A 12,088-nucleotide genomic window follows, 5' to 3' on the forward strand; every position below is an offset into this window, starting at 1 on the left:
GACTGGATACACGCCATATTTTTCGCGAATTCAGACTTGAAGGGGCAATTTCGCGAATGGTTAATTTCGCGGTCGGTGAATTCCCGAATCAGTGAAGAACAGCGTATTGCTATTAAAATTTTCGCGTGTTGTTAGTTCCGCGGTCGGGGACGCGTTCGCAAAATTCGCGAAAATTAATTAAACCACCGCGAAATATACAGCGTATATAGGGCCTATAGTGCCTACAGTAATAAATTATTATCTATTATTCACTCCTACTAAATGTCTGCATATAGAATATAGACACGTACGTGCGTTGGAGTCTAGATCGCGCAGACTATAACACTTGCATCACCATCATGATCATTAGCAACCAGCAAATAAGTTTGCGCGAACTGTATGACACGGGGTTAAAAATGTACCATATTCGTCGTGTACCTACACGTATATATATAAGACCACGTCATCGCATCGTGTTAGCACGGTAGCGGAACACGCGTAAGCATAAGTGATGTGCTATAGCCACTGTCTGCTGCCGCAGCTGTTACGTACGCCCGACACGTGTCTCCGCCGGCATAACCCGGCATGTCGTACGTGGTCCTTCCACGTCTCGCCCTTTTTGGCAGGGCGCGAATAACCTCTGTTCCTGATCAAATTCGGCCGATTTTATGTACATCAAGGACACACTTTGGCTGCCCGTTCTAAAAAATAAATATGCTTGGATCTGAGACGGTGCTTCGTGGCATCGTAATCTTAACTGCCGTGGCTAATTGGCACCTTGTTGGTGCCCAGTTCGAATTCGCAAAGGACCAGAGAACCGATAGGCATTTTCCACCGTTTATCTCCGAGCACCATACGTCTGGTAAAGCCACTAGAAACACGATTCCGTCTGGTCACCTGAGGCCGCTCGGTAAGTTACTCAAACTATGTCGGGGAGAAGTATACGTTAATTGTGATTACGTTTGCGAGTACAGAGGAAAATTATAATATACAAACGTAAACGCGAATGTGCACGCACTCACACACGTACACACGAACCAAGGAACGCACCCGTGCATGCACGCACCGCACTCCATACACGCGCCCGCGCACGCACGCACTCGCACACAAATTCAATAAAACTAAAGCGGTTTCCCCAAATATAAAACTGTTACTCTTTATTAACAGGAGTTATCAAACTTTTCAACCCGTAAATTTTCTGATCCTGGGCAATGTGTTTTACGATGCGCGAACCTGTGGTAGACATTGTATATATAAAAAATATTAGCGGCAAAGTGGACATATATAAATTTAGTTCGTTGTGTTCTCGTGCAGAGAAATAACAATTGACGAGAGAGAGAACGGAAATGTTTATATAGTCGTCTATGTAACACCGACGTTGTACACATTAAAGAATATTAGAACACATTAGATCATATCAGTTTAAGTAATGTATAAATTCCGTAAGCACGTTTACATGATCGTGTCATAATGTTAACGAGATATAGGATCTGATTTACTATTGGCTAAAGGTGTAATATGTGTATAGGTGTATAAGGTCTATAAGTGCGATATGCATTGTCATCGAGTGTATTGCAAAACTAATAATCCTTCGAGCCGGATTTCAACCAGCGACCTAAGGATAACCGTTCATATTCCTCTACAGTCCTCCGCTCTACCAACTGAGCTAACGAAGGCTTCTTACTTTAATCTAAAATTATAACCATTTATCATAAATAAAGTCTATCATGCTTAACTATCTCTATTAGATTTCCACCTTGCGCGGTTGGCTATCAATTATGTCAATTTTTGTGGCTGTTTTGTGAAAAGAAAATGAAAGTGTGCTTAAATGCCTGTTAATTAACATTCTGCAATAGACACCATTTAAATTGAACTATTTATACAATGACATAAATAATTTAAAAAACTCAATCCTTCGAGCCGGATTTGAACCAGCGACCTAAGGATAACTGCTATGACTCCACTACAGTCCTCCGCGCTACCAACTGAGCTATCGAAGGATTCTTACTGCATACCCACATTATAACCATTTATAACCATTATAAAACATTATTTATAACCATAAAGTGTATCATGATTAACTATATTAGATTTCCACTTTGCGCGGTTGGCTGTCAGTTATGCCAATATTTGTGGCTGATTTGTGAAAAGAGAATGAATGTGTGTTTAAATGCCTGTTTAATAATATTTCACAACATACATAATTTAAATCTAAACTATATTTATTTACTGACGTAAATCAGTTTAAAATCGGCAATCCTTCGAGCCGGATTTGAAACAGCGACCTAAGGATAACTGCTATCACTCCACTATACAGTCCTCCGCTCTACCAACTGAGCTATCGAAGGAGCTTGCGGAGTTCTTTCAGTTACAACTATCAATGCGGAATCAAAAAAGCCTGTCGTAGTTATTAATACTCAAGTTTGTCCCATCAACTACGTTGAACCATTAGCTAACAACTTAATTGTTTAATAAAGATGGCAGTGTATTCATAGATAATCGCTGTATAGAATTAATTGTCTCAAAATGTGTGTCATCCTTTAACACATAACGTGTTGTTATCGCATAACAAACCTAACGTATAAAATTGCCAACAAGGTAAACTGAGTCGGGGCCTATTGTTAAACGTCTACATACCGCATTTATTAATTGAATGAAATGTTAAAATTAATCCTTCGAGCCGGATTTGAACCAGCGACCTAAGGATAACTGCTCTGTTTCCACTACAGTCCTCCGCTCTACCAACTGAGCTATCGAAGGGTGCATGGTGTGAACTGCGACAAGCTAGTTGACTTTTCAGACAAAGAAACATGGCAAGATACAGAGATAGATAAAGTCTTAAAGAGGGAGGTGGCTGGAATAAAGATAGAGCAAGAGATAAATAAATAAATAAATAGTGAAGGCATGACCGAGAGAATGAAACGCGCGCATAACATTAACATGAATGGGGACAATTACAGAAGCCACACGCGCGCATATAAATGCACGAACGTGCACACTTAAGCAAATCGGAAGAAATAGGGCAGTGGTAAACTGAAATGCAAATAATTATACAAAGACGAAGCATGCTCATTCATAGCGTAGTTCGATCGTTTATGTTCTCGTGCAGATAAATAACAATTGATGAGAGCGAAATACGGAGCCGTTCATGTAATCGTCTATAATCGTAACGCGTAACGCCGACGTTGTGCATATTAAAGAAATTCAGTTTAAGTAACGTATATATTTTATCATCATCACAATGTTAACGAGATAGGATCTTATTTCATATGACTGAAGATGTAAATGCGCTACGTTGTCATTGAGTGTATTGCAAAAGCTATATTCCTTCGAGCCGGATTTCAACTAGCGACCTAACGATAACCGTTCATATTCTTCTACAGTCCTCAGCTCTACCAACTGAGCTATCAAAGGCTTCTTGCTTTATTCCCAAATTATAACCATTTATCATAAATACAGTTTATTTACTATATATATATTAGATTTCCATTTTGTGCGGTTGGCTATCAGTTATGCAAATGTTTATGGCTGGGGTGTGTAAAGAAATGTGTCCTTGTATATATACCTATATTAAAATATTTTACAATAGAAATAATTTAAATCGAAACTATTTATTTACTTTCATAAATAAGTTAAAAAAAATTGAAATCCTTCGGGCCGGATTTAATCCAGCGACCTAAGGATAACTGCTCTGGTTCCACTACAGTCCTCCGCTCTATACCACCTGAGCTATCGAAGGATTTATTGCCACAACTTTTGTTATATTATCTATATTTCGATCTGATGATGGTGAAGAAAGTCAGTAAGGGAGGTAGAGAGGGAGAGAGAGAAAGTAAGCGAGAATGAGAAGCGCATATAATGCACTTACGTATGCACAGACACCAGCAAGCGCGGACACCCACGCGAAAGAAGAGCGAGAAAAAGAGGGGAGGATCAGAAGAAAGACGATGGAGAAAATGGGAGAGTAAGGGTAAAAGAATAGGTTATTACCACGTGTTATAGGAAAATAATAACATTATGTGTATGTTTTGCAGGTTATCAATCAAAAGCAAAAAGTCCAGCACGGGTCTATAAGTCATTTAACGTGACGGAATTCGCATCAAAGCACTTCAAGAAAACGCCTCAAACTCCCGCTGTTTATCGGAAGCTAATCAACGTTAGTGACGTTAACACAATTACTGACGATGTGATGAAAAAAAGGTGACAATATTATTTTGAAACGCGCCTGAATCTTTCTAACCGTACAAATTATGGCGGTGTTTTTATTCTTAATTAATAATTATGACTATTTTAGTAAAATAATTATGACTTATTTAGTACAAATAGTATGGTATGTTAAGTGCATCAAGGGTAGTTCCATTGGTTTCTACACGTCATGATTACCTCTTGTGACGTATAATTCTCCGTTTGTTTACATACTTATAGGTTCGGCTCGATCCGAATCCCTGTTTATAATGTTCACGATTCGCCTCTGAGGTACAAGCCGATGCGAAAGAAGTTGAGCAAGCTTCTAGAAAAGTTCCACTACGAGGATTGGTTCATGGACGCTACGTGCCCAGATCATATGCGCACCCTGTTTAAAGTATCGGCGCCATCTTTCTCCGCGTGTGTCGTCTAAAATATGAAGAGTTAATTAAGCACATCTTTATAAGTAGATAATTACTTAGCTCCTGGACATCTAAGGGATCTCCAGGATTTCTAGCACAATACGGAGTAATGTGTAAAGATAGAAGCGAGACGGCACTGAGAATGTTATCTTGAGAAAAGCGAGAAAACAGAATCGCTTGATAATATTAAAGTGTCGAAATTCTGAAATACGTTTTGGTTAATGTATGATAAACGAACGATGCTTATCGATCACTGATTTAACTTGCATCGACAGATTCCTGCATTTCTTACTTGCGCCAAGTCTACGATAAATTCGACAGCCGCGCCGCCGGTGATACAAGAGGTGCGACTATGGCTGAGTAGTGGGGAGACGGCAGCACCTCTACAATATATTCCCGACCACCAGTTTCTCTGTCTGCTCAGTGGCAGATGGGACGTCATATTTATGGAGAACAGCCACAAAAGCAAAGTAGCGATGAAAGAACCTGTGAGTGTAACGTTTGCTCTCGTCGAAAAAACAGATATTTGTGTAATGTTTACTATCAATGATTAGGTTCAGTAGCGCATTATTTTATCTATTACATGAGCAGAACAATTATTATTGTTGTCATTACAGATAATGACGTTTACGTGAGAAAAAATTATTTTTTGAAAAATTATAGTAAAAATGTACCAAATTGACAGCTTAAGTGTGAGAATCCATGCCTGTTGATGACGCTGGGAAATACTTGTCATGCTACTGTGTGTCGAGAGAAATAAGAATGAAAAAGTATCATATGAGCAAAATGCAACACTATTCTTATCACTATATTGCAGCACTAGCTTGAAAAGTTATGTAACCGGATTTTTATCAATTAGGTTTACACTGTGAAAAGAGGGTATACAGAAATGAACATAGATATGATCAACGTGTTCACCTACAAAGAAGTCAAGGATGTTCCGTGGACATGGACGACCATGCGCCCAGGCGACTGCGCATTCATTCCTGCAGGTAGGACAACCACACATTTTCATGTGTTGAGTTGCACGCGCGCGCGCGCGTGTGTGTGTGTGTTTGTGTGTTTGTGTGTGTGTGTGTGTGTGTGTGTGTGTGTGTGTGTGTGTGTGTGTGTGTGTGCGCTGCTGCGTAGCGTGCCGTTGTGCGCGCGTGCGTTGCGTGTCTCCGTGTCGCGAACAGCGGTGCTGATAAGATCACCCATATCAAATGATAAATATATATGCAGCCATGTTAATTTTGTTTGCATGTACTTTTATTGACTTGTCCGTGTTAGAAGGGTGATCCGATTCTTAACAAAATACTAACAGCACACGCTTACTTTACTTAGGGCATCTTTACCATTTACGGGCATTTGGCGAGCAATGGGAGTCAACGCACTCCTTAATCCGGCTTCAAACTTTAGCAGGACTGCGAGCAAATTGTAACGCAACTACGTCACTCGAGAAGCTGCGAACAGTATGGACATACACGGAAGAAAGAAGGTAACTCTATACTAGCATGCGTTTCGTTTACCTACTACTAAAACGCCCTGCTCCACAGAATTACCACGACAGTGCCCGATGAGAGACGACAGACGAAAGACAACCGACGACGGTTCTGAATGGTGGTGCGAGAAAAATCATTATCAATTCGTTTAATTAACAGGAATATGTGATATAATTACCTTAGATATATAGAATCCTAGTAGAATTTTATCTGAGATGCTGTCTGAGCCGACTATAATTTAAGCATGCAGCACACTTCACCATTTTTGTTGCTCGTACAGACAATTTCATTTTTTGGCGCTTTTGACGCACAGCCACACGTGAGTGGGACGTGTGCTGTTGACAGGCAATTTTTGTTGCCAGAGTTGTAGCTTTAACCCATTCATAAACAGTTATAAATAAAAGAAATATATAAATTTTATCAATATTTCGTACTTAGCCTAGGGCCTATATTTGTATATTGTATTTTGTATGTTGTATATTTGTATATTTGTATATTGTATATTTGTAATATATAAATTTTATCAACATTTCTGTTACTTAGGCCTAAGGGCGCTCTATACTTTGTATATTTGTATGTTTGTAATATTTTATATTGTATTGACCCATTTTGAAATCATGTGACGGCAGCGCTAATTTTGATTGTCTGCGAGTGATTTTGTTCCGATTGCCGTGGCGGCCACTTCCACAAGTTGTCACCACGAATCGTGATGAGAAACAACCGGTTTGATTCTCGGCAACTCGTGGTCACCACTAATTTCCGTGGTGAGTGGTCGTGCGGCCCCCGCACACTGGCCATTTTTGTAGCGACCACGAAAATTGCCTGTACAGCACGAAATGGCGTGAGTGTGCTGGCACTTAAAGCCAACCAGCGCTATAATGGTTTTTATATGACACAGTATAGCCGCTGTTGTGTGCAGTTATCAAGCAGATGTCGTACATAGTTCCGCAGACCTGAATAAGCAAGACACCAAAACCTTAAAATACTTGGCAGTTTTGCACACGTAACATATACCTTATGCGTGTTAAAGGACCACAAAAGTGTATACTTCACACTAACCTTTGCAGCGACATGGGACGGCATTTGGCTTAAATTCGAGAATGTAACATTATATATATATAAAATTACTGGGGCTTTACCATGGCACCATCATTAGCAATGATACATAATTTTTACACAAAGCCAATCCTGACTATTTATTCTTTCCTAGACACATCTATAAGACATCTATCTTAAATTACAATGAAGAATAATACACTCTAATGTAGGCGTATTGCCATAGAAATATATAAAAACACAACTAAGTCCAACTATATCTCTATAGTCTACATCTATATTTTATCTATTCTATAATATATGTAATATATATATATATATATATATATATATATATATGTTATATACATAGTTAACTAATATAGTCTAACTAGTATATTATTTCATGTATTGCCACATAAAAGATGTTGGTACCGACGTTTCATTACGTGAAACAGTGGGCGACGCTGGAACAATGCCAGAAAGCTACTGTTGCGTGCCACTCATGGCTATCATTATGGTAACGAAAATTATACATATCCACACTGTACCCCTTTTTAGCACCCACCCTATGAGCTTTTCTCTGTCGTATCTATCCTCGAAGATAGTGTTTAATTCACATTCAATGCTCAACGAAGAGCGACAGAAAGACAAAGCAAAATAATTCCTCGCGAAAAATCCGAAGAAATCTAAACGACTACGTGATTCCGATACGCTCCCTCTGTTACCATTTTATAAGCGAAAGACTAGAAATTTATAAAAAATATTTTAATAAAACTACAAAAACGATCTGAAACATACGTTATTTACAGATGGCCGGTTCTGGATGCCAGCGACATGGCAACACATTGCGCGCGACTGACCGCTCACCAGGTGGTGCTGGCGTGTTGAGGAGGCGAACTGCCCTCACGCTGTCACCAGTTCCAGACGACTACGATCGCGCCTATGTCGGCGTAGCAGACGCCACTGATTCGGAAAACGCGTTCCAGTTCGCATATCGCCGGGCCTACAAAGGAGTCTGTCGCTTCGTGGTTAAGACATAATAACACACATGCGCTCACGAGCGAACGCACGCAGCACGCATACCCCTCGCACACGCACTCTCTCACTTTCTCTTTCTCTGCGTGTGCCTGCATGCGTGCCTGCGTGCCTGCGTGTGCGTGCATGCGTGTGCTGCATGCGTGCCTGCGTTGGCGTGCATGCGTGTGCCTGCATGCGTGCCTGCGTGTGCGTGCGGGCATGTGTACGTATGGGTATGCTTTCCCCCTCTCTCTTTCTCTCTCTTGCTCATTCCCCTCTGTCACTCTCTGTTGTTTTCTTTGGGTATCTCTAGCAGATAGATCTATAGATAAAATATCAGTCGGTGCACAAACACAGGCATCCTTCGATAGCTCAGTTGGTAGAGCGGAGGACTGTAGTGGTTTGGGAGCAGTTATCCTTAGGTCGCTGGTTCAAATCCGGCTCGAAGGATTAATTTTTGCATTTTAATCCATCGCATGCGCACACGCACACGCACGCACGCACGCACGCACGCACGCACGCACGCACGCACGCACGCACACACGCACACACGCACACACGCACACACACACACCGCGCCTGCACGAGAGGAAGAGAGCGAAAGAGAGAAAGAGAGAAAGAGAGAGAGAGAGAGAGAAAAAAAGAGAAAGAGAGCGGGGAGAGAGAAACCAACAGACAGAAACACGCGCGCACACACACACTTACAACCCTCTTACACACACACTATCTCACTTTCTATTTCTCTGAGTGTGTGCTACATGCAGCACGCGTGTGCATGCGGGCGGGCGCGTGTGTCTCTGTCTGTTCGTTTCTCTCTCCCTTCTCTCTTTTTCTCTCTTTTGCTCACTCTCTCTCTCTATTTGTTTTTCTTTATCTCTAGCAGATAGATATATAGATAAAGCATTAAATTAGTCGGCGACCAGGCATAGGCATCCTTCGATAGCTCAGTTGGTAGGCGGAGGATATGTAGTGCTAAGACAGTTATCTTAGGTCGCTGGTCAAAATCCGCTGCGAAGAATCATTTTCGCGTTTTAATCCAGTCGCCATGCACGCACAACAGCACACGCACACACACGCACGCACGCACGCACCCCCCCCCACACACACACCACGCACCGCGCGTGCATAAACACGCAAATGCCCGCTTCAACCCACGCGCATTACTCACACGCGTTAACGCATATCCACGCATATACACGGATTCCTGTCAGAAGGGTCGCCCCAAAACATTGTGCTTCACCAAATGCACGCTGATAACAACAATTCTCTCGCATAGGTGCTGGATACCATCAGCAAGGGCTACATAGGCAAGGGGGAGGCAGAGACACTCAGCGAAGGTGCTCTCAAGTTTCTCGCTCTTCTGCTGCATGCTAGTCGTCCCAAGCGTACCCACAAACATGAGGAACTCTAAATAACAGACGAGAAACTCGGAACAACCGACTGTAGCTGCGACTCACCGTCGGCAGTAGTTCCCGCATAACTTCAGACGAGAGAAGCAGAGAGCAGGCAGCGAGAGGCGAGAGCGAGCGGAGAAAGAGAGAGAGAGAGAGAGAGAGAGAGAGAGAGCGAGAGTAGAGAGAAAGCAGAAAGCAGAGGGGGGGGGGGAGTGCGAGGCAAAGAGAGGGAGTGTGAGAGAGAGAGAGAGAGCAGGGCGGAATGCGACAGAGAAGAGAAAAGAGGGGGGGGGCAGTGCGAGGCAAGAGAGGAGCTGCTGAGAGAGGAGAGAGATGAGAGAGAGAGCGAGGGGGGGGGGCCGAAATGCGAGAGAGATGAGAGAGAGAGAGAAGAGAAGAGAGAGAGAGAGAGAGAGAGAGAGAGAAAGTGAGATCCCGGATGCAGTGCTTATAGTATAGCAAATTGTTCTAAATATGCGAAAAGCGCGGGTACGAGGGCAAGGTCTAATTTAAGACCACCTTACCCGTAAGGATTGGATTAGGATTAGGTTAGAGTGAAGGGTCAGGGTTAGGGTTAGGGGTCAGGGTTAGGTGATGATGACGATGACAACGACGATGATGATGCTTGTTGATGAACAAGAAGAAGAAGAACAGGAAGAAGAAGACGAAGAAGAATATAGAGAAGCACGGTGGGTCCTAAGGTAGACCCGAGCCCTTGTAGACTAGAAATACTAAAAACCATCTAGCTTAGAATAGACCGGTGTTGCCATCACAGATAAAAATGTCAAAAAAGACGGCTGCAACCGAAGCAAATAGAATGTTTTCATCATACAGAACTATAAATAACAGTTGCTGTAGCAGACCCATGCTAACTTTGATAAACGTTGTGTAGTCTAACGGTAGAACACATTATATATTTATAATTGCAGTTGTTGCAGTTGCACCAATTGTTGGGTTACTGAAGGTTAGTAATAACCGTAACTAATATTTATTACATAGCGCGCGTACGTATAAAATAAAAACCATCGTAAAAACAGTAATCATTTTCAGAGTAAAATTTATTTTACACAATCCTGTCGTACATTACTACAACACGACGGCTTACTAATACCAATCATACACGCACACGCACGAACATATACACGAACGCACATGCGCTCACACACCACACACACGCACGCACGCGCTCGCACACACACACATACACACACGCACGCACGCACGTACGCACACACTCACGTGTACGCACGATATTTCTGTACAAAATATACAATTGTGATGCGCCCTTCGCTACGCAGCTCTGCGTGGGTCATATTATACTATTTAATAGTGTTCTGGAATTGACTTTATCGCACGCTTTTCACAGCATCCACAACGCAAACATCGAAATGGCTTCATATAAAAACACAACAATCATTGATGAGTGCATTTCACATCACGTTAAACTAATTACACCCTGTAGCGCACGCAGCGCCACCGCACGGAGATATTTCTGTTCTCCAAAAGTATCGGCGGACGCACTCAATTGACGTATTCTTTCACACTGGGGGCGAACTCATGAATATACTTATTTACACAAGTGGCCATGTTTGACGAATATATATGCTAGTGCGTATTCCAGCGGCAACGCGCCATTGCATAAAATATGATAGCCGGGAGGTGTCATGCGCTCATACAAAAACACTGCAAGTGACCACGCTCGAAACTTGAAAACAAGGTTTCGATACATCTCATAAGGAAAACCATTGAAGGAACAGAATTTGGCATTTACAAATGCTGCAGGTACATGCAAGTTCCAGCAGGCGACACCTGCAGACACTAATGATTCGTGTTCGCAGTGCTGAATATAGAAACATGAGCTGCAAGCAGACCGTTTAAAAACGGCTAGTGTGAGGACTGTCAGCCACCGGCAGGCAGAATTCTGTGCCAAACTCACAGAGTGCACGAGAGCACCTAAATGCCAGATCCTGTCCCTTTAACGCTCTCCTGCTGCCATCTACGGGAGTACATTACAACGGCATTCGCGACGACTAGGAATCATATAATGCATCAAAGATTCGAACTTAATCACTCACACGCGCAAGTTTAAAATGCCAAAGTTATGTGTTGTGGACAAATGGACCCTGATGCTCCCTTTTGGATGTGCTGAATGCACGAATCTGACATCCCAATACATTCCTCAATCACTCAACCTCGACTCAACTCAAAAACGTAGAAATGCACTCGTCTGAGAAAATCGGCGACGGTTTATCGAAGTTCTCACGCTAAGCTCCATCGATGAATGAGGAATGATCCATCGATGAATGTTATGCAGAACAGTAAGCTGCCGAGTCTGTCGATAGATGCAGGGCACAATGTAGAAGGCGTGAGCACTTGTTTACGAAGTGGGGCAAGTTTGCACAGCGTTAGAATATAGCCATGAAAGCCAACGAGTGTTAGAGCGTGGCCGGAACAGTTCCCATCAGTTCATCACAGAGAACATGTTGAGACCTTCTTCTTTAATCACACTAATCGCTTGCGCTGAACTGTGGTAAGGCGAGAAAAAAAACAGACGTATTCAGAGATTCAG

At 42.3% G+C, this 12,088-nt stretch overlaps 1 protein-coding gene and 5 non-coding genes across 6 annotated transcripts; 2 read left to right on the top strand and 4 right to left on the bottom strand.

Annotated features, from left to right (window-relative positions):
• Nucleotides 1–612: 612 nt before the first annotated feature.
• LOC106805124 lies at nt 613–9,536 on the top strand. The gene is made up of 8 exons (XM_014806605.1): nt 613–889; nt 4,014–4,179; nt 4,405–4,561; nt 4,862–5,074; nt 5,446–5,578; nt 5,913–6,066; nt 7,918–7,987; nt 9,402–9,536. Exons 1-8 carry the CDS (start codon nt 694–696, stop codon nt 9,534–9,536), a joined length of 1,224 nt encoding a protein of 407 aa, XP_014662091.1. The 5' UTR covers nt 613–693.
• Nucleotides 1,567–1,655, bottom strand: Trnay-gua. The gene is given in 2 exon segments: nt 1,567–1,602; nt 1,619–1,655. It is a non-coding gene; the product is annotated as a tRNA-Tyr (tRNA).
• Nucleotides 1,891–1,979, bottom strand: Trnay-gua. The gene is given in 2 exon segments: nt 1,891–1,926; nt 1,943–1,979. It is a non-coding gene; the product is annotated as a tRNA-Tyr (tRNA).
• On the bottom strand, nt 2,237–2,327 carry Trnay-gua. Its single transcript is given in 2 exon segments — nt 2,237–2,272; nt 2,291–2,327. It is a non-coding gene; the product is annotated as a tRNA-Tyr (tRNA).
• On the bottom strand, nt 2,651–2,739 carry Trnay-gua. The gene is given in 2 exon segments: nt 2,651–2,686; nt 2,703–2,739. It is a non-coding gene; the product is annotated as a tRNA-Tyr (tRNA).
• Nucleotides 8,487–8,575, top strand: Trnay-gua. Its single transcript is given in 2 exon segments — nt 8,487–8,523; nt 8,540–8,575. It is a non-coding gene; the product is annotated as a tRNA-Tyr (tRNA).
• Nucleotides 9,537–12,088: the final 2,552 nt, after the last annotated feature.

This window comes from Priapulus caudatus, unplaced genomic scaffold, assembly GCF_000485595.1.
Source record: "Priapulus caudatus unplaced genomic scaffold, Priapulus_caudatus-5.0.1 Scaffold101, whole genome shotgun sequence".
NCBI classification, from domain to species: Eukaryota; Metazoa; Priapulida; class Priapulimorpha; order Priapulimorphida; family Priapulidae; genus Priapulus; species Priapulus caudatus.

What these genes read in the sequence shown, in the direction of transcription:
- LOC106805124 (XM_014806605.1), top strand. Translation starts at nt 694, where the DNA reads ATGCTTGGATCTGAGACGGTGCTTCGTGGCATCGTAATCTTAACTGCC. An exon ending in ATATGCGCACCCTGTTTAAA is followed by an intron (nt 4,562 to 4,861) that starts GTATCGGCGCCA and finishes TTGCATCGACAG; the next exon opens with ATTCCTGCATTTCTTACTTG. An exon ending in ACATACACGGAAGAAAGAAG is followed by an intron (nt 6,067 to 7,917) that starts GTAACTCTATAC and finishes CGTTATTTACAG; the next exon opens with ATGGCCGGTTCTGGATGCCA.